This window comes from Aquila chrysaetos, chromosome 11, assembly GCF_900496995.4.
Source record: "Aquila chrysaetos chrysaetos chromosome 11, bAquChr1.4, whole genome shotgun sequence".
Classification (NCBI taxonomy): domain Eukaryota; kingdom Metazoa; phylum Chordata; class Aves; order Accipitriformes; family Accipitridae; genus Aquila; species Aquila chrysaetos.
The window spans coordinates 11770932-11793414 of record NC_044014.1 but is presented as its reverse complement, the minus strand read 5'-3'; the positions used below and the strand labels follow the sequence as shown (position 1 = coordinate 11793414).

At 45.0% G+C, this 22483-nt stretch overlaps 1 protein-coding gene across 3 annotated transcripts in view; it reads left to right on the top strand.

Moving 5' to 3' along the window:
* The window catches only part of RBM20 (RNA binding motif protein 20), a 108943-nt gene that overhangs the window by 72076 nt on the left and 14384 nt on the right, over positions 1 to 22483 (top strand). Inside the window, exons 2-9 of one of the 3 annotated variants that reach the window (XM_030030464.1) lie at positions 7863 to 9054; positions 11288 to 11349; positions 11505 to 11596; positions 11945 to 12036; positions 16158 to 16301; positions 17693 to 17824; positions 19687 to 19766; positions 20595 to 21279. In XM_030030464.1, the coding sequence (XP_029886324.1) occupies positions 7863 to 9054; positions 11288 to 11349; positions 11505 to 11596; positions 11945 to 12036; positions 16158 to 16301; positions 17693 to 17824; positions 19687 to 19766; positions 20595 to 21279 (2479 nt within the window). Of the gene's footprint in view, positions 1 to 7862; positions 9055 to 11287; positions 11350 to 11504; positions 11597 to 11944; positions 12037 to 16157; positions 16302 to 17692; positions 17825 to 19686; positions 19767 to 20591; positions 21280 to 22483 lie in introns of all 3 variants that reach the window. The other 2 variants (XM_030030465.1, XM_030030466.1) reach the window with 2 other exon arrangements.

The following is a 22483-nucleotide window of genomic DNA, read 5'->3' as shown; positions in this document are numbered from 1 at the left end:
ACCACCTTTTCTCCTGCTTTTCCCCTCCCAAAAGGCCTCCTTGGGCCCCTCGGCCTCCAGACAAGCAGGTTGGCAGGGATAATCTGGCCTGGGGATTTTGCACCATAAAGGGTATTTGAAGCCTAGATGATAAGCGCTGTTGCAGGAAGGGTGCTGGGGAGGCAGGCGCGGGCAGCGTGGCACTGCCAGACTGTCGCAGCATGCCCCGAAAGCTCCATAAAACTGACGCGATTTCTTTGCTAATTTAGATCTTTGCAACATGTTACGGAGGGCACTGATCTGGGGCTATAGCTATTTGTGACAGTTTTTAGCATACATTTAAAATAGAGGTTTTTAAGTACATTTCTTTAACTTCAGTAAATAATTACATTTCCTTGGGAGGCAGTTGCAGATAGATGGTTGCAGTATAGCTAAAGGAATTTGTATGACTGCCTATTGAAATTTACAACGTATGTGTGCATGCTAATTCACAGAGAATGTGAATCACACACTGTGGCACATCATCACAACCAAACAACATCTAAATGTAACAAAACAAAATGGTAACTTTCCCAACTTCTGAAAATCATTACCTATAACCTTTGGTTTAGGTGGTACATTTGGTAGACTACGCCCTTACTTGAAAGGAGTTGAATTTTGTCTAATTAAATATTTATGGCGAGATGCGTTACATGAGGGAAAGCAGAAATAAGCCCAATATACAATCTGGCGTTCCATGCAGTATAAGAAACATATTTCCAGGGTAAAATGTATACTGAAAAACAGAGGGAGGAATCGTGATGGGCAGTGCAGACTTCACTAGTACCTGGTTTTGTTGTTCTCTCACTGTAAGTGCGGACTGTTGTCTATGGCACTGGATTCAGCATTTGAAAGCAGCTAAATCAAATAGAAGCAGAGGTTGCTGTAAAGAAATCAGAACATATAGTTGATTTTAAACAACAATCCAAAACAACTCTCCCAGAACTATAGAGCAAGAGTTGTTAATAAGAAACGAGTCTCACCAGAGATAATCCACCCTTTTATTCTTGAAACGGCAAATAGGACAGTTGCTTTGTTTTAGCAGAAGTGACTGTCAGGGAGGAAAGAGCATGATCTCTTCAGCATGCAAAGCAGAGCTGCAAGGTGGATGAGATGTCCTTGAATTACTGGTGTTTGGACAGAAAATGGGAAGGTGCATAATGGTTCCCTTCTGGGGAACAGTCTTTAGTCTATTTGACACTTTCATTGATGACTTGGGTGAACACAGCATCCGTTAAATCTGCAGCTAGTGCCAAGAGGAGAGGATTTACAAGTGATCTGGAGGCAGCACAGGAATCCAGAGTAATCCTGACAAACCGGATCTGACATAACCTGAATGCAGTATTGAGGAGGACAATATGAAATGGTGATATGAGAGGTCCATTGGACAGTCAGAAGGAGAATGGACTGAGCTAGCCTTTGCTGTGTGGGCAGTCAGACCAGCTGAGCTCCAGAGATCCCTCCCAACCAAGGTCTCTGGGCAATAGCTTTTCAGGAAAGGGGCTGGATGTAACGGGGGACCATGGGGCTGTGCTGTTATGAAGAAAAGCAATCATACTGGGCATTAAGGACAAATGCAACACCCAAGATGTGCAGAGAAGGGAGCTGGGATGGTTGTGGAGAAGATTTGATAGCAGCTGCAGGAAGGTAAGAGAAGCCCTTCTCGGTGTGCACGGGAAGACCGGTTTATGCTGTAAGCAGAGAGCCACCATAGGCTTTAAGAGGAGCTTTGTAAGACTAAGGGGAGTTGAGCAATTAATTGTCCCTGGAGGTCGTGAAATCTCCACCAAAGAAGGTTCCCAAGAGCAGATTAAATAAATACGTCAAGAGTGGTTGAGTTCAGCTTGATCCCACCTCAGGAGCTGGTCTAACTATCCTCCTAAGATCACTTCCAATTTTATTTCTGTGATCACAACCAGTCCAAGATATAGCCGCTGTGTTTGCCCTTTATCTTATCCCTTTCCCAGTGGAAATTGCCTGACTTCTCTGCATATAAACAAAGGCAGAGAACATTTTGGCTGAAAGTTTCAAATGAGCAAAAAGGACTCTCGGTAGGAGGCAGGCACTTAACTCCTGTCAGCTTTGTAAACCTCAAGTTTAGCAGCTCAGTGATAACATTTTACATTTCAGCTTCCAGCTAACTGTTAGGTTGGATGATTGTCCAGATAATAGAGTTTACCATTGCCAAACATATGCAAAATTCATTGGCAAAGCACATGTATACATTGGCTGACGTTTTATTTTACTCCCTCAATAGTATAATGGCAGGCTTTAGAAATTGTTATTTGGGATAAGAAGGGTTTTACTTGCAGCTTATAAGTGTATTAGAGTAGCTTAAGGTTTTTAGTGCTCCCCATCATTAGCTGAACTTACTGTGAAACATGATCTCTTTTTTTTTATAATTTCTAACCAGAACTCAGCAAAAAAAAAAGTGCAGTGGCAGATGACTCCAGAGCTTAAATTATAAAGGTGGAGGGTTTTTCTCTTTTCAGCAGACTTTCCAAGCTTTTCTGACTGAGAAGGTCATTTTACTAAAACCCAAAGAAAATAGTTCTTGTGGAGCTGCAAAGAAAATAAACAGTCATTTAGTATCAGCCAGATGCAGTCTAGAGTATAGGAAAAAGTTCCTGTGTCCATTTTTTAACCAATGCTCTAGTCTTTATTGACATAAGTGCTGAGTTTATTCAACAAGTGAAAATGAACGTAAACCCTGTATTCTTGATGGTATCAGCAAAACAGCATAACATAAAATATCATTATAATAATTATTATAATAATTTCTTTATGTTGTTGAGATTGCTGGACTTTGTCTTTACTTCTACCAGTGTTTGAAATATGCCTTTGCAGTTCCCTTGAGTTCAAGAGGCCGAATTCTGTCCTCACATACAAACATATAATCTCACTGAAGTACTGTCAAGTGGTGTGTTGTTATTTGAAGACGAAGTTTATCCCTAGTATCTTGTCAACTTCATCTATATAACAATTAATTTGTTTATTTTAAAGTTTATTTTTATTTGCTCTTTTAGTACAGCAGCAGTTGTTAGAGAATGCAGCCCCATGTGTTTCGAATAAATGATACATTACAGGGAAGGGATGTTCGCACTTCTGCATAACAGAATATAATTGATTTTGTGCTTGGCTAATTAGGAAATGGTTCTCTCTGATGTATTCAAGAGTCCTGAATTAAAGATTTAAACTTTGCTGTTAGAAAAATTGATTCAGAAACAGCGTTAATGGATGAAAAACAGCATGCTGTTGCAAATATGGTCTCAGATCTAATACTGTGCTAATGCAGAGTAGTCATATGTCCAGGATACTTGGGTATCTTAATATCCTTGGCCATTTTAATTCTGAAATCAACACAGTAATACTGACAGCTTGGAAAAAGGTGCACATTTTGGAACAAAAAATATTAAGAATTTATCTTTCAAAGATTTTGACAGGTAGATGTAATTATATGTGAAGGCAAATATGTTATGGGGAGGGAATGCAAAAATCTTAGAAGACGTGCAAGATTCATGGAGAATGCAAGAAAACAAATTCTGCACTGCTATGAATTAGTCTTTTTTTTTTTTTTAAGTATTCAGATTCCCACCCTATGCAACATTTCAAATATTTGTGACTAGAAGTACTTCCTAAATAAATAGTTGCAGCTAAGATCATAACTTTATTAGTTCAGATTCTTTTGTTTATTTCTTAGTTTTTGGAAGGTTCTGGGCAGCACTTTAAAATCCTTAATTTTGTCATTTGAAAAATCAAGCTCCAGGTTGTTGGTCTGTTCTAATAGACGTGTTTTGTGTTCAGCCTTTTCATCACTCTTGTAGACAGGATTACTCAAATAATCCAGCCATCTAGATACTTTACCTCCGACACTGTGTGTTGCTTGCTGTTCTTGGATGCTAAAAGCATAATAAGGATTACAGGGGTAGCAGATGGGCTGAACTGATTTATGGCAATGTAGCCTTGCTAGTGTTTGCAATCTCATTGTGAGTATTGCAATAGTTGATGCCTATCTTCAACTCCTGTCTTTCAGAGCTGTGCAAAAACTTGCCTGGTTTATGGCTTGCTTTGTGGAAATTGTATGGCAGCGCTCCTGCCTGTCCTTATTTTGGTAAAGACAGACCATTTCTGGCTTTTCTAGCTGTGCAAAGAGACCGCTGGTGTAGCACAGCTATACAAGTAATGTTAAATACATAAACGGAGAGGACAACTTGTGTTTACTTTTTACATCGCTGACTTTATAATCGGGAATGTTTTGCACAGGATAGAGCTAACTTTGGCTGACACAGGCTAATTCCCGGGGCGCTCAATGGAGAATGAGAGCTTCATTCAGCTGCTTCGAATCATCTTGCGGCAGAGACCCCCCACAAGTATGTGGGGGCTGCGTTTTGGTAACCTGAGGACAAGCTGGGGTGGGAGATGTGTGTGTATGAGTGGTGAACGGCCCCCACAAAATGCCTTAGCTGAGTGCTATCTTCACTTCGTGTTTGCAGTTTCCAGTAGTTTAGTAAATCTGTAGCGGGGATTTTATTTACAAAATGATGTTATCAAATACATAAATATTATGATTGTAGAACAGAAAGAGGGAAAGAAATTTTCAAAGCTGTGCACCTTGGTCCTGTGTGTCTCTTACGTCCTGTATTTCATGACAGAAGAGAAATCCTCAAATTTGGGTGTCGCTCTAAAACATGCTTTATACACAGCTCTTTTCCCAACCTCCCATCTGCGTATCTGCTTTTCCCACTGACCCATGAACATGCCCTTCCTTCTTTGCCTTGATTAGATGATAAAATATTCTATTTCTGCTGTGGGAGGATAAAGCGTGCAACCTGAAACACCCTGAAATCTGGAAATTCATAACAGACAGCTGGATTTTGAAGCTGTGGCCATTCCCAAACCTATTGGTGCATGGGAGCGACCCTCCTCACTAATTCTGTCCCTCTGCGAGCGGCTCGGAGGCTGCAGCTTCTCCTTACGGCATTCGTTTTTCTGCAGGTAAGGCTCCCTGCAGCTCCCCAGCCCTCCCCGCTGCTGGCTTGCAATGCGGGGCTGAAGCTGGCAGGTGTAGGGAGCAGGGTGCTGCCCATCTCCGCAGCAGGGCCCGAAAGCTGTTGGCCTGAGCTGGCCGGAGGCAGCCCACCATGCAGCTGTACAGGGCACTCCTGCCCTTGCCTTCCCCACGCCCAGCTGCAGAGCCCAGAAACGACTGCAGAGCTGGGCAGCAGCAAGCGCCCCGGGCATGGCTGGCCGGGGGTGCGCTGGCAGGGCACTGCTTATGTGCTGGGGGGTTTCTTACAGACAGTGCTCCAAACTTGGTCAAAATATGAGGAGGCTGAAGGAGCTTCAGGGCTTGCGGCAGTGTCGAGATGGTTTCAGTGGAGAGAGGGAGCCCGTGCCCACGTCCAGCAGGTAGCCGCCAGAGTTGGGAAGTGGCTGCAGCTGTTGGGATATGCAGGCTGCTGTGTAGGCTTGCAGCACTGTGGAATTAGATTGCTGGGAACAGGAGTCATCTGCGGCTCCTGAGCCTGAAAACATCATATGCTGGCTGCTGGCTTATCTTTTTCTTTTAAGACCACCAGGCAGTTCTTACGTGCATGCTCTATAAAGCTTTTAAAAAGAGTTTTACAGCTTACTTAGCATACAAAAGGTATAACTAGCTATAAAATGAAACAACTGTCAGGACTCTGGCAACTCCCACGCAGCACATCATAAGCCAGGACGCTCCAGATGCTGGTGGCACAATAACAGCCCGGGCACAGGGTCATGCCACATCCCTCGGTGGTGACAACAGCGTGCATGCCAGTGTGGGATCCTCTGCTCGCGAGGGGCTCCTTGGTAGCTTTTATGGGTCCTCAGGATCTCATGGGCTGGGGTTTCTGAGAGCCTTCATGTTGTTTTGACTGTTCTTGCACCCTGACTTGCATCTGTAATCAAGTGTACAGCAAACTGCGCTGTAAGTGCAAGTCAGAGAGTAAGTGATGGAAACCACACGGGAAAACAAAAGGCACCTCAGCTCTGAAGCGCACTGGTGTCAGCTTGTGCTGGCAGGGAGTCTCGTCATTACATAATGATGCACTTATCCAAACGGCGTTTTGTATTTTGGGAGACAGATGTGCCTTGCAGTTGCTGGTGGAAGTTAAACCTTAAATATGAAACCCATTCATTTTCTCTTAGTCATACTTTGGATTTAAGCAGATGTTTTCCTAATTTGTGGTTTTCAAATGTAGCATGCTGACAAGACATTTATCATTAACTACAACTTCATCCATGCAGTTTAGCAAATTGGCCAATTATTAACAGTGAGGGTTGCGTGGCGGTTGATGCATAGCTCCTGCTGCTTTTGAAAGGCCTAAATTGAAACTCAATACATTTTTACAATATAAATTAATTGAGCTTTGGACCACATCCCTGTTATTCCAGTGCTCTCTGCTCTCATTTTCAGAATGAACAGCCATTTGTAATGCGCTGAGTAACTGTGCCGTCCGTGAGCAGAGGCTCCTGGTGGTGCAAAAAGTGACAGCTAACATTTTTCTGGTAGGGGCATGAAAATGGCTGATGGTATCCCAGCATAGGCAGTACGACATACGGAGGGAGCACGGCCACGGGACGGTGTGTGTACATGTGGACCAGGCTGGCTCTGCTACAGATGATGCAGAAGGCATCTTGGAAGGGTGCAGCGGGGCAGTAAAAGCAGGGTGGTGCAGCCGCCTTGGAAGCTAGCGCTGCCTAATATTTTCCATTATAGCATTTCTCTTGCACTTAACTTTGCTAGACTTTACCCATTTTTACTTACTTTTTCCTGTTTTATGTTCGCCGAGTTTGATGGGGCAGAGGGAGGAAGGGTTGTCAGTGGTACTGTGAACTGGTGAGATGTCCCAAAGGTGCTTCCCAAAGCCAGGAACCACCATATGCCTGAAAATACCATCTCCTATTTTCCCAGCTCTGGAATTCAAGCAGACAATTTAGTCATCATTTATTCATCCCATGTACGAGACCTGAAGGAGAACACTCAATGCAACTCTAATTTCTAGAAAGTATAAGGACCTTGATTTTTACCAGCTGGCACTGCGAAAATTTTGTGCTACATTCCAGCTGAACTGGGAAAACTCTTCAGGACAGTTTGTTCGTAGTTGTTCCAGCTTCTGGCAAATATTTGCTTTTTTTCCTCCTCTATATTTGCATCTGCACAACAGGGAAACTACATACTTTGTAACAGAACAGGCTGCAGTGCAGATTAATTAAATGAGAACTGTAAACAGTTAAAATAAATACGTGTTCGGTATTTCGTCTTACTTTATGCAGCCAGATGTGCTAGGTGTGAAGTACCTACAGGGCTGGCTTTACGGTCCCATTTGATGTCCTTTTCTTCATATCCCCCTGCTCTATGGGAAAAGGGAGTAATGTCAGCGTCACAAAATCAGTCAGGAGCTGGGATGTCTCAGCAGGGAGGTAGGAGGTTGCATAAAACGCAGAAAAGAGAGAAAAAACGTAGATTTGGGGCTCATGTTGCCACTGTTCCTGGTCTGCATTAGAAGTGTGAGTCCTAGGGGTACTTAAAATGAGCTGAAGGCCTGATCCACAGGGCTGCAGTGGGGGTTTTAAAGAGACATCTTTGGCACAGTTGTCTCCCTAGTAACTTTTTGATTGAAAGGGATGCGGCAGCAGATGTTGAAGGGAAGACGACAGGTTACGGCTACGTTGTGGGTCGCCACCTTGCTTTCCCTGGGTTTAGAGAGGCTAAATCTCCAGAAGCGGCTGCGTATCCCCATGCCAGCCTTTAGCCGGAGGTGAGCGCGGGTAGACGTCGGGCGACTTCGGCTAACCCAGATCCTGATCCTTTGCAGCGCTGCCAAGCTCCTGGAGAAGAATCCGTTCTCCGTCGGCGCCGCGAGCCCCCTGCTCCCCTCGCCGGCGAGCCTGCAGCTGGCGCAGCTCCAGGCGCAGCTCACGCTCCACAGGCTGAAGTTGGCTCAGACCGCCGTCACCAACAACCCGGCCGCCGCCACCGTCCTCAACCAGGTGCTCTCCAAAGTGGCCATGTCCCAGCCGCTCTTCAACCAGCTGAGGCACCCCACCGTGATGAACGCCCCGCAGGGCCACGCCGCGGGGCCGCCGCAGGGGCCCGGCATCGCCGGCGCGAGGTTCCCCTCTGGCGGCATCGCCTTTCCCGCCCAGAGCCCGGCCTTAGCCGCGCCGGGGAGCGGCCTGGGGCCCGTGCAGGCCCAGACCCCCAACGCCATCGTCGTGAACCCTTTCGGAGGCGTCATGGCTCCGACCTCCGGCCAACAGCCCGTGGTGGTGGGCCTCAGCAAGGCGGGCGCCTCCGCCTCCGCCGCTGCGGCTGCTGCGGGGGGCTTTTATGAGTACGGCAAGCAAAACGCCGCCGCTGCCGCCCCTCAGGCCTACGCCTCGGAGGGGGACCAGCCCAGCCAGCACGGCTTCCTCGCCGGCGGGGCCCACGCAGCCTCCTCGGCGGCGGGGCCGTGCTACGAGGGTCGCTTTGGGGCTCCCGGCCAGCTGCAGCACGAGGCGGCGGCAGCCTTTCCCAAGGAGGCCTACGGGGCCGCGGCGGCACAGCACGGGGCGGCACGGGCCTTCCCCAGCGACCCGCACGCGGGCTCCCATCCGAAAGGAGATCCCGGCCCCGTCTTGCACGGCAGCGGTACGAGCAACCAGTGGGAAAACATCCCTAGTTTCCCCGGCCAAAACAAGCCTGACCTCGCGCCCGGCGACAGCCTGTGGCCGTCGGCGAGTCAGCAGCAGTATGAAATAAGAAACGAGCTCTACGACCCCGAAGAGCCGACACCTGACACAAAGTTCAGCGCGGCCGCCCCCCCCGCCTTCGGCCGCCTCAACCACAGCAAGCAGAGCTTCGGCAGCCCTCGCATGAGGCAGAAGGAGGAGCGGAGCGGCGGCGCGCCCGACCTGCCCGCCCGCTCCCTGCCGCCGCACCAGCTGGGCGACCTCCGCGGCGCGGCCCCCCTCCACTTCCCCCACGTCTGCGCCCTGTGCGACAAGAAGGTCTTCGATGTGAAGGTGAGTGGTTTGACGGTGCCGCCGGGGCACGGTTCGGACCCTTGAAGAGGCCTCCCGGCCACTGATCCGGCCGCCGGCTCCTGCCACCCCATCGCCGCGGAGGCGCCCCGAGAGAACAAAGGGCCACAGTTTTGCTCAGGGCGTCGTACATCTGTTTCACGGCGATTACTGGGGTTTCGAGGTCTGGTTTTGTTCCGCATCTCGCTGTGAAAGACGGTGAGATTACAGCGCTGGCGTGAGAAACGCGAGGTCTGGGCTGCGGTTGCAGCTCGTCTCGTGGCCCCGAAGCGAGGGGAGGAGGAGCTTACAGCCGATCCCCCGCTTCCCAAGCCAGTCTTGTAACCGCACGTCTGCAGTTTCATCTGCCTCTCCTTTTCTCTTTGCGTTTCTGATCCCAGAGGCTTCCTCCTAACAGCCTCGTGGAAGCAGCTTGCTTAAACGAAACAGTGCATTTTGATAAAATTATTTTAATAGTTCCTCTGTTGGGATCTCTTACTCCTTCTAGTATCTCTAAGGAAAATTTAGGACTCAGGGTCCCCAGCAACGTTGGCCTGGAAGAAAGAAGCCGCTCAGCACGTGTGGTGTCAACCACAGTCCCGCTTCTCTATTCATACTGCCGAGGGAGCTCCAAATTCAACCTCACCCTCAAGAAGCAGCTTCCCAGTTGCCCAGAGAGCCTCCGTGCTGGGTCACGTTATGTAGGTCAGGTCTGGAAAAGGCCCCTTACTTGGCCCTCTGAGCCCCACGGCCATTCGTGGGCTTGGCTGGGGTTGTTCTGGCATCCTGGTGAGCCTTGCTCAACAAGTCCTCACGACCTTTTCCATCGCATCGCAGGACTGGCATCTCACTGCGAAGGCATGTGTTTTCACGCTGACAGTGGCCTGACAAAAACATTGCGACAACATTTATACAGGAGGGAAGATGGCCAGCAAATTAAATAGTACCTGATACTTACACACCCCAGGGCTTTGGGGTATTTGGATATATTTGCTCTTTCATGTTTCCCTTTTACTCTTTGAGGAGCTGCTTGCAAAATGGTTTGCTGTGATTACTGCAGCTGCAGGGCTGGTCTGAAGTAGCCCCTGCCTAGGGCATGCTGGGCATTTCTTTTTTCATTAAACATTTAAAAAGGGCAGGGGAAATGTCATTACAGTGAGTTTCAGTTGATCTGTTTGTTGGTGTTTAACACACCGCCTCATTTGGATCATAGAACTGTAAATAGCTAAATGTACTTTAACAAATTTTACTCATCTATTGAAATGAATAAGCGCTGTCCTGGCTGCTCTGTGTGCTGAGCACCTGTCGTTGTTTAACCCCAGCCAGCAACTAAGCACCACGCAGCCGCTCGCTCGCTTCCCCGCCACCCAGTGGGATGGGGAGAGAATCGGGGAGGGGGAGGGGAAAGTAAAACTCTTGGGTTGAGATAAGAACAGTTTAATAGAACAGAAAGGAAGAACATAATAATGATAATAATAACAATAATAGAATGACAATAATAACAATGAAAAAATTGGGATATACAAAACAATGATGTACAATGCAATTGCTCACCACTCGCCAACTGATGCCCAGTTAGTTCCTGAACAGTGATGCCCCCCAGGCCAACTCCCCCCAGTTTATATACTGGGCATGACGTCACATGGTCTGGAATACCCCTTTGGCCAGTTTGGGCCAGCTGTCCTGGCTGTGCCCCCTCCTGACTTCTTGTGCCCCTCCAGCTTTCTCGCTGGCTGGGCACGAGAAGCTGAAAAATGCTTGACTTCGTATAAACACTTCTTAGCAACAACTGAAAACATCAGTGTGTTCTCAACATTCTTCTCATACTAAATCCAAAACATAACACTATACCAGCCACTAGAAAGAAAATTAACTCTATCCCAGCCGAAACCAGGACAGCACCTTCTTTATGGACATTGCAGGAGTTGAGGGTGCTCAGCACCTTGAAGGATGAGCTCCTGAGCTAGAGTGAAGTAACTGAATTAATAGAAATATACTGGATTTAAAAACTAATACAGAGAAGCTCTCCTTTTGTAAAGCAACTGATAATTTAACCTACAAATAACGAATCAGTAATTGCACAGGGTGAAGGTGCGCTTGGCTCCAGCATCACACAGTTTGATCTTCAGCATCTCAGTATTGTTTTTAGAATAAGGTAAACTGAATGGAGAAGCAATCTCTTTTAAATTTGTCTCAGGATTTTTCCTATGCTCATCATGTCTTTGTTTCAACGTAGGACTGGGATCAGCACATTAAGGGAAGTCTTCACATCCAAAAATGTATGGCTTTTTCAGATAAGTAAGTATTATTTTAGAGACACTCTTCCAACTGAATTTCTAACAGAGCATCCCTTACTTCAGTGGCTTTACACCGGGAATTTACTGTCTAATAATTATGCTTTAATATTTATGGCACATACGCACGCTCCTAAAGTTCTTTTCTTTCTTTTCCAGCACTGGTATCCGGTGTGTGTTAAGCTCAGCAGATGGAGCATTGCATTTATCACCAAATAATGCAGCAGTTTTCAATCCATCTAGTATCGAAGGTGAATGGTTGTATGTGCAATAGTTAAAAACATTTTTTTTTAATTGAAAGGGAAGTCAGTCTCTGGGGAAAAGCGGGCGTTTTAAATGAAATCTGATACAAGTTTCCAAGGAAAGCTTTTTAGAGGTTGTGCACAGAAAGGCTAAAAGCCAATACTGTGCTTTTCAAAGTATGAATTTATTTTTCTTTCAAACAATGACTTGTTTTCACAGTACAACAAAACAGTGTGTATTTTGGTGTAGAGACTACGAAATTAATTACTATGTAAATGGAGCATTGCTTACTGAGCACACTAATGTAATTAATGTAAGTCAAGATTTTCATGAAATGTGTGTAATCCATTATTTAGATTATCCACCAAATGTCGGCGCATCTTTTATCACTACGTCAGCAAGATCCTTTGGCCAGCCAGGTCCTACATTTTCTTCTCTTCCATCAGGGGTAAGAGTGAGTACCTACGCAAATTGATCTCCATGTTGAGATTCTTGTAGGAGCCACTTCTGCTTACTGGAATTAAAACCATGAAGGCTTCCTTTTAGACAATAATCTGAATATTCAGTCTGTTATTTTGACTTCCCTGCAGCTCTTTTATGCTTTTAATTTTGGCCAAATCAGAACTTGATTGTAGTTTTTTATTCCAGTGCTAAAAGTTGTTTGCTTGTCAGATTTGGGAAGGGGCGTAAATGGTTCTGTGTGTATCTCACTGACTTTTTTTCCCATTTTCTGAGTCTTTTCGACCCAGGAAGGTCAGCTTCAGCTTGGAATGAAGATTTGGATTAGTTCTGAGTACTGATCCCAGCAAGCAGCTTTCCATCTCTCCAGTTACTTATTTGTAGCAATTGCTCTCTGCCTCTCCCATGCTGGGGTCCTTCTCCCAGGTAGCAATAGTGGCAAAGGTAGTGGCTGCAGCTTCGCTAACCATTACTCGCCTGGAGGTCCCAGATCAATTTGTTATACTGGACTAACTTTTTCTTAGTTTATTTTAGTGTACTATTTACATCATCTGCTGCCACTGGTAGCCTTTCAGCAAGTTTGCTTTGGTGTACAGCCTTCCATAGTTTAGGTTTATTAGCCCCCCCCCCCCAGCATTCAACACAGGTCCCCAGTTGTAATGCTCTAATGCGCACTTGACTTCCTAGTCCAATAATCAAAAAATGCCAGAAAAAAAAGGATAACGTTAAAAGTGGTTCTTGCACTGACAAAGGAGAAAGATTTTAAAAGGAAATAAAACCCAAGGAAAAAAAAAGGCAAATAAAAGCAAATTATATACATACTGGACATACAAAGTTGTAGGGTTAAAATGAAGCTCAACATATATCAGAAAGCTATGATTAAAGCTGGAGACATCAAGGACTCATGTTAGGGTGTTCACGGAATGGCAGCAGTAATCCAGGGGTTCAACTTTTCATCTTGTTGGCTTTTGTGTATATATCCTGATGTGGTCTCAGACACTCTGGTAAGCCAGGCTGAGTTGTGTCCCTGTGCCACTCCAGTTCGCATCAGGCATTGCTCACAGAAACGTCACCCAGATTTGTTTAATCCAACCAACTTTCTACTGTGTGGTTGTGCTGTGCAAGAGGTTATTTGAAGGGGTTTTAGCTTCTGCCTGTCACAGACACTGTGTGTGCAGAGGAGCAAAGAGCAGAGCTGTTCATGACAGCTGCCTCCAAGGTCAGAGGTGGAGTAGCAGCGGGTGCAGAGGAATGTTCCTTTTCATCATGTCTGTCAGCCTCACAACAAATGAAATTGCTGCTAATACCAGTATCATTTCTCCTTAGAATCTGTCACTATTTATCATTTAAGCTGCCTGCAGAAGTCCTCCTTCTGAATGACCTGCAGTCCTATGAGAGATAAAAGAAACAACAACTTTGATTTTTCCTGGACACTGTAAATCCTCTTTTTCTTCAGAAGCTCATCAGGTGGACAGGGAGCTATATTAGAGGTGTTAAGATTGAGTTTGCCAGCTGTCATTCACTCTGCAACGGTAGTATTCACTTTCAGCTAAGCTGCTGCCATTTAACTGAGCAGTGGGAGGTTATACTTGACCCTGCATGTAATCATAAACAAAGTGTTCAGATTTCTGGAAGGGCTTGCTCTGTGCTATCCATCTGCAAATAACTCTATCCCTCTTCAAAAGGCAAATACAGTGCTAGAAGTCTTCACTCGGGCATGGAGAGCCATTAGCACTGGAGGGATGGGACTGTCAATTTCTTATTATCTTTAGAAAAGGTTAATGCGAAGCTCAAGAAAGGGATAAAGAATTTGAAAAGCAAGAAACAAAAAAAATTGAAAAAAAAAGCTGTAATAAAAAATAAACAAATTGGATGGGTGAAATAATACGGCAAATGGTATGTGGTACATTTCACTGCTGTGCATCAAATTATTTTTGTAGTAGTTGTCCAGCTGCATTGGTAATCCCTTGTAGATGTCAGTTGCAAAGAAAGCTAACTCAGAGTCTTACTGAAAATTACATTCAACACTTGACACACAACAGCTCCTCTAACTTCCTGGCTGTGGATATGGAAGGTGTATATTCCTTTTCTGGCTGTGATTTACAGCTCTATTTAATGAATGGATCCAATTTAGCTTCAATCAGCTGACAAGATTATTGCTTGGTACAGCCCATCGACTTCTGGTATGGGTATGTGACCACTTCTTAATCATGAATTACAGCAGATTTATGGCATAGCATTTTAATTTAAGCCATTGCCAATTGTGGGGAGGTGGTAACATCTTACAGTCGTTTGATTTAATGTACTGCTGAGTGCGTGTCTGAACACAGGCTCTGGAGCCTACATGGGGAACAGCTAAGTCTTTCTAGTCCCACAGACTCTTACAATACCATCTCTTAACATCTAACAAAACCAACAGAAGGTGCCAGGTGACCTGGGGTGTTCCTACATTGTTCCTACACTGGGACTGCATTTGCTGTCAGGAAAGTTCCTTTTCCTCTACTAGCTGTAGTTGTATTCTTCTGTTGTGCACTACAGGCTGCCTTGCCAGATGCATGTAGACATCACTTCCTTTTCTATTCAAGTGGAGTTGAGTTGCTTCATCTTTTTCAGGATCAGGTCTTCTGTTGTTTTTATGCTAGAGAAAATACCTCACTTGTGGACTTTGGCACTTCTTTGAGTTACCTTAGGCACCTGGGCAGGCTCTGTAAGATGCAAGCTAAACAGCAGACCACTGTATAATACAGGGTCTTGCTGCAGCAAAAATACGCAAATGGCTAAGTGGTGAAGCCGGGAGGGAAGGTAATGGGATGAAGGTGTAAACAAGATAACATTAGCTCTGTAACTTGTGAACTTGCTGACAAGCCAAACATTTGTGATGGATCCGGTGAACTTGATCCCACAAGATTACATGATTTGCATCTTCCCTTGAATGGCACAATTTTAACTGAAGGTAGAGTTACTTCTTCAGTAAAATCCTAACAGCAGAGGTCATAAACGAGGAAGTAATCTGGGAAGTCTTAATCCTGTGTGAGCGATGTTTTGCGTCTCATTAGCTGGGGTAAATTATGTTCCTCTCTGAGTATACCCTGATGCCTTTTTGCACAAGGAGTGTAGAGCCTGCTTTCCATGTCAGGGAGACGGGCGGCTCTTTGGGAACTGCCCCAGCACTCCAAAATAGACTTCCACTCTTGGGAAGCTGTTACCGCACCGGTGCCGTGTGCCCGTGCCAGCCCAATTTGGGAGCTCTGCCTCTCCGTGTGTCCAGTGGTCACTATGCCCCCAGGGGATAAGTCCCTCCTACTGCATGTTGTTGCAATGAGAGGGGAAAGTAGTAGGTTTTCCAGCCTGAGGTACAGCTCTGTGTCCTCTCACAAGTTAAATAGGGTCACTTTTACCCCCAGCCCAGTCTGTTCCACCTGGGCAGAAGGAGGATTTAAATTCAGTCCCTGCTATCCTGAACACCTCTCTAGTCACCTAAACTGATTTCTAACATCCATAAATTCGGCAGGGACTGCAGTGAGCATCTGTTTCAATTTCCAGGCACCACCAGGACCACGTAAATGGGCGTTTATGGAATACTTGAAAATACTAATTTTTTGTGCATTACTTGCAGGGAGCTCGTCAGGAGGGGCTAAGACCTCCCCATAGCAGGGGCACCCTCCGTCTCCAAACACCGAGTAGCCTCCAAACTCTTGCTGGTGCTAAGTACAGTGCAGTGGCCTGCGCCCGTGGCAGCCCAGCCCTCTGCTGTGACATGCCAGGGAGCTGAAGCCCTGGAGTCTGTAAGGTTTGAAGTGGCAAGTTAGCTTTTGCAGCAATATTGTTAATCCTGTTTGAAGGAGAGCATCTCTTCTAGAAATCCTCTCTGGACTTTGTAATGTCCAGGAATGGAGACTCCATTGCAAGCTGCACTGCAGTTAAACATTTCCCTTCCCATTTGTATTTCTAAACCAGGATGTTAAAATACAAGGTTTTAAAGACGAATATTTGTCCTTAATAACAGGCACGCAGAACAGAACATTTCATTTTTTGCAGAAATGTAAGGTCTTATCTAGTGGATGGAATATCCCAGATAAAAACATCGTTTTGAGTTTTTTTTTTCCCCAGTTTCCCCAGAGGAAATCTACACTGGGTCGAGTTGTTCACATCTGCAACCTCCCCGAGGGAAGCTGCACAGAGAATGATGTCATTAACCTGGGCCTCCCATTTGGGAAGGTCACCAACTATATCCTCATGAAATCCACTAATCAGGTATTGTGCATTTGGGGTCACCGGTATTGACATCTATTGGCATAAAGACATATTGTTATGAAGACAGAGTCTTTGGGGAAAATCTCTTTTTTTGTAATAGAAATATTTTGTAATTAAATAGATGAAGCCTGCTCTTAAAGGAAAAAAAAAATTGGTGTTCGCAGAATGAGATGATGGCATAAACATGACCACTGCCTCATAGCTGTTGTTAAAAAAACCCAGAAATCTCAATGAAGAAGTGTTGTAAAACTGTATTAAAAAAAAATTTTTTTTTTGAAGTGAATAACTTGGCCACCTTCTCTCAGCCATTTGCTAGGATTACTTTCAGACTCTTCTTGTTCTGTTTGGGAGGTTTTTATTGCTTTTTTACTGCTACTCATAGAAGTGAACTGGGCATTGAAGAATGACTTGCACTCTAGTCTGATTCAGCTGTCTTACAGTGTTTGCTGAACTGTTGTTACAGCAGAGGCAGATCCTGCAATGGTGTAATTACAGTTACAGGCTGGAGGCAGAGCCCCCAGGCCATGGCTGTGCTGGGTGATCTGGTGTGCACATGCTAAAGGAAGGCTATGCTCTTACAGGGGACACTGACATCTCACTCACTCGCTTTTAATCTGTACTGGATTGTAGTAGAGCTCTTTCTTCAAGGTAGCTTAAGTCTGCCTTAAGTAGCTTAAGTCTACTAGCGGTAGGCTGGGAAGACTAGAAAATCTTCTCACATACCTGCAGCAGACAATACAGATGGATGTAGAATCCATGCTGGTGGGCAATCTTTGAGATTGTAATGTTTCAAAATGAAGTCATTACACAGCTGTGAGTATACTCTTTGACCAGTTAAACTGGAGTCACATCAAATGCAATTTTCATGTAAATAAAAGTGCTAGTTAACATCATTCAGGTTTTTTAAACTCTTTTTGGGCTTTGTTCTGGCTGCTCATGCTCTGATGTTCTGCTTTTATCTGGATTCCTTGCAATTCTGCAAGACACAGCTGACAATCTCGGGAGCAGTGCATGCTGCAGCGTTGCAGTTCTGCATCCTGTCAGCAGCTTGATCACAGTGTAGAAGCACCAGTGAGGAAACGAGGGAAAGGAGATGTTTTCATATATTGAGAAAGATTAGATTCCAGTCATTTATTTTCTAACTAAACTGGCTTCTAAGGTGACATATCGGCTTTAATAGCTGGGTTGAAATCATTATTTGAAGTTTAAAGGAGGCTGAGCAATGGACTGTTACTATTTCAGCACCAGGGCTGGAAAGCTACCTAGTCTGTACTATCAAGACATTTTGCATGAGAAGAATCCAAATGAAAATTATTGTGCTGCCTTTTCTCTCTTATACTTCATATTTTTAATTATGTAGTAGATTTTAAAGCTCTCCCCATTTGTGCTAGGCCTTTCTGGAAATGGCTTACAGTGAAGCAGCACAAGCCATGGTGCAGTACTACAAAGAAAAACCTGCTATGATAAATGATGACAAGTTACTTATTAGGATGTCTAAAAGATACAAGGAATTGCAGCTGAAGGTAAGATAGTCATTCCTGGTTAGATTTCCTGAGTTTCCATGGCACGTCCTGGAGAATACATCTAAAAATCTTTGCTGATTACTGATTTTTAATTAATGCTTTAATATTATGGAAAAAGAAATTAAGAAAGATAAATTAATGAATGTATGTTAACAGTCTTTTATACTTAGCTGCTTGCTCTTGTTCTAAATTTTAACTCTTGGAAGAGATTCCATTTTCTCTGGTCCTCTCATACCATTGTTTCAAAAATCCCTTCTGAGCTTCCTTCTGAGCAGGCTCCCCACATTGCTTGGTCTAACAAAGGTCTAAAACACAGCCATGTGTAGGATACAACATGTCAGCAAAAATAAGATGGTCCTATCCTTTCAGTCAGGCATTAAGCCTGAAGCAATGCTTTTCACTGCTTGCATGCTTGAGCCGTAGTACAGTCTCTGTACCACGCAGCGATGGCAGGGTTAAACATCACACTGCTTGCTTTTTCTTTCTTTCTTGTGAATGACCTAAATTGAAAAGCAAGATTTTTATTTTTTTTTTACATAGAGTCAGAACAGAGCAATAATCTTTGGACTTTCTGTAGAGTGTGTGACACTGATGATGTATGTGGACGCCTGAGGGATGTCCAAAAATCAGTGCTCTCGTAAGCATATTTATGGAAGCTTATGTACTGCCATGTATAATCCTAAGAGAGTATTTTTTTTTATGGAGACTTGGACTGGAACAGGCAATGCAGAGCTGAAAAGCTTCATATTGTATTATCTAACACAGCACAAAGTTATTTTATAAAATAACTCTGTACCGTTCCAAGAGGTTAAGGGGCCTTTTATGAGCCTTGAGGGAAAACAAGTAACTCAGATGGCTTGGTTTGACCTTTGGAAAAGTCTTTTTCTCTCCTGTGTGTGTATAATAGTTTAAGGAGACTTAAAGGAGTTGCCAAAAGTTCATAAACCAGGGCAGTCTTTCTTAGTGTGGTACGGTGAGGAGTTCAGATATGAGGTGGTGGAGACCGTGCATCGTAACATAGAGGTGGAACAGGAATTACGCAGGAGAGTGTGGTAGCCTGCCTAGATTTCAGGAAGATTTTCAGCTTCTCCAGTGGCAGTTTTTCAAGTCCTGGAATTATTTTTCTCTGCACGAGCAAAAGCCCTTTCTCTTTGTTAAAAACAAACAAAAGTGCAACATGGAAGGGGGAATATGCATGAGCTATTTAGCACTACAAACTGCTCTGAGTTCCTGCATGATTATGTTGCTCAGCTGTGCATGCTCCAAGTGTTTGACAAATTGCATGCACTCCAGCCTGGAATAGTGCATCTTTTGTAAATGATCTTGAATCTCAAGTAATCAACACTCCCAGTACACATCTTTCTTGCACTTAGCTTTTCTGAAGCTCTTGTGTCTGAACATAGTCTTTTAGAGCTATACTCCAGAATGAGCTAAACTCTGAGATGAAGAGAAGGCAGTTCATTCCTAGAGGATCAGAGATAGGCTGCTATACACATTTAATTCAGATATTAGAAAAATTGTCTGGTTTGTTTTCCTTTTACATCCATTTCCTAGAAAATACTTGGTAGTGAATGTGTAACAGGGAAGGACAAGCTAGTTTTCAGAGCCTGTTAGAGCAGCCAAGTATGAGGAGACAGTGCTACAACAGAATGGAGCAAATTTTCCATTTGTATCATTTTACTGCTTTGATCCTGTTATTGAGATACCAGCTGCAGAAAAGACGGTAACCACAACACTGAAACCAAATATTTCTTAGTAGTAGTATAATTGAATGATGCATGGATGCTGTTTCTTGAAGGGCAAATGACCTATATTAGCTTGGAGACTAGTGCAGCATGCTAAACAGTGTCTGTCTTATTTAGAAACCAGGTAAGAACGTGGCTGCTATCATCCAGGACATCCACTCGCAGAGGGAGAGGGACCTGCTCCGTGAAGTGGACAGGTAAAGTTTCTCCACAGTTTGAAACTGGGATCTGGATAAGTCTGTAAACCTGCAGGTAGAAAAAAAATTATCTGCGTGCTTCCCCCTCTTATCTCATTTGCTTTCTTAATTTGGATTTCACTTCAAATCACCGTAAAAATAAAAGTCGGTACAATAGTAGGTACAGAGCCTATATAGTGAGATCAGATTGAAACTGTGCATGTTATGAAAATAAATGAACTCTTTCCTACTGATGATGATGACTCAAAAAATATGCCTGCCATGTGAAGAACACACAAATGAAGCTGTTCCCCTCTCCTCCCCCTTGAGTGAAAACCGTAAAGGCTGGGGGTGCTGCAAGACCTAGCGGGAAGAAGCCGGTTCAGATTAAAACATATTTGGGTATATTTCTGATCTGCCTCACTTCTGGACCTTCCAGCAAAAATGGAGAGGAATCACGGTCCTAAAACATCTCCTTTAAACAGGTGATCCTTGTCACTTTTGTCTCAGTGATGCCTTAGATGAATGAGTATTAAGGATACAGACTTCAGGGTCATTGTAAAGGTATTAACATATTATAAGCTTTTAATGCTAAACCCCTATGAGACACTTTTAAGAATGAATGAATATATTCTTGACAGATCTGTGGGGATTTAGTTAAGCTGTGTGGATATGACACTGCCTTTTCTCCTGTTCACTGTGTTTGCAGCTGCGCAGTGCATGTCTGTGAAAGGCCTGGGGTCTCAGGTTCGCAGGTGCCAGGGCAGTCCCCGTGTGTTTCCAGTGTGCAAGAACATGGTAGACCACAGTGGGTCAGCCAGTTACAGCTGTCTTTTCCCTCTGCAGCAGGTATGGCACGGAGAGGCCCCGCTCTCGCAGCCCCATAAGCCGTTCCCTGTCGCCCCGATCCCACACTCCCAGCTTTACTTCCTGCAGTTCACCCCACAGCCCAATGGGGACCAGCAGGACCGACTGGGGAAATGGGAGAGAGTCGTGGGATCAGTCCCCGTATTCTCGACGGGAAGAGGAAAGAGACAGCAGAGAATGGCGAGAGAATGGGGATGAGAAGAGGGACAGGACTGACACGTGGGTACACGAGAGGAAACATTATTCCCGACAGCTGGACAAGTTTGATTTGGATGAACGGATTGAAGGAGGCAGAGGGCACAGAGAAAAGTATTTAAGGAGTGGTTCCCCTGGCTCCCTTCACCCTTTATCTGGCTACAAGAGCAGGGAAGATGACTATTACCGAAAAACCTCTAAGTCAAAATCTGACAAGTTTCAGAGGCAGCTGCAGGATTTACCTGGGAGATCTAAGAGAAAGGAGGAGGCAAAGTTAAGGGAACGCAGGCATTCTTACAGCGAGGATGCTGCCAGGGAGGAGGCAGCTGAACAGAAGCACAGCAAAGCGTCTGAGGCCTCCAGGCAAAAACAAAGTGATAAGAATAAGGTGAAGAAGGCTGAAAAAGACCAAGAGGAACATGCTGCTGCTGAAGGCAGTGATGTGAAGGAAACCAAACCTCCCGAGAATGAGGTAAATAGAGATCTCAAACTGTATGTAAGAAGGTGGTAAATGCTAAAGTAATATATTTTCTGAAATATTTTAGATCAGCTGTGTGGGTGTGGTACTGGTGACATGCAATGTTTTGCCATGGTAAAATCAGGGAATATAGTCCTAGAGAAGATCTTGGGAGGTCATCTTGTTTACATCTTTGCCCAGATCATGCAGATCTATTACACTGTTGCGGTGTTGGGTACATGGGTGTTGTCTTTCTGTGTCAAGCACAGAACCTCTGGGTAACCAGTGAGGTGAAGGGGACAGACAACTGAAAACAAAACCAAGTGACAATCTGCTGTTTGCATGCACGTTGTGTGTGCAGGGGCGATTGCCCTACTGCTCTCTCTTCTGTGCAGAATACCCCATAGCTGCTGTCTCTGCCTCCATCACCTCTTTCCTCTGCCTGTGATGTGGATTGAGTTATCTGGGAATTAAGTGGAATTTTACAGGGATACGCAATATTTGTAGGACAATCCAGGGAACTGGTTGTTCTAGTGCTAAAATGGGGAATGAACTTTTAATGAGGAACATTTTCTTTTTGGTCAACTCAACAGAGCAGTTGGTTTCTATTAATCATATGTCCCTACCCTCAGCTGTGGCAGGGATAATTCACACCACTCCCTTCAATGTGCTGGCAGGAATCTCCTCCTGTGGCAGAACCACTGAATCAGCTCACCTGTAAAATTATGGGATCTCTGGAGACATACTACCAGTCAGTAAAGTGGCAGCATTTGTGGGTTTGATTCTCCCCTGGGAAAAAGTGAAGAGGGAACAGATCAAGATGCCTCATTCGCTCAGTCCCAGTACAGCCCATGCTCATATCCCCACCCTATGGGGATCTTGTTACTGGCTCTTGGCCACCTTGCCTCCCCCAGTCCCCCCTGGGGATACACTGTCGTCATCCACCCCCGGGGATGCTGGCGCAGGAGGCTGCAGAGCTGCTTTGCTGACCAGGGGTCCATCTCTAGCTTGTGACTTTGTCCTGCCAGGGCCATCTTTGGTTGTTTTTAGTTGACCATGTGTTCATTCTTCTCATGTGGGGGCAAGGTTGATGGAAATCTCTAGATCTTGTAACTCAGCCAGTCTCTGTAACAGGCAGGAACACTACCTCATGCCATAGATATCTGTCTGTACCACCTTTTGTCATCTTTCTGCTTTGGCTGGTATTTCAGTGTGATGG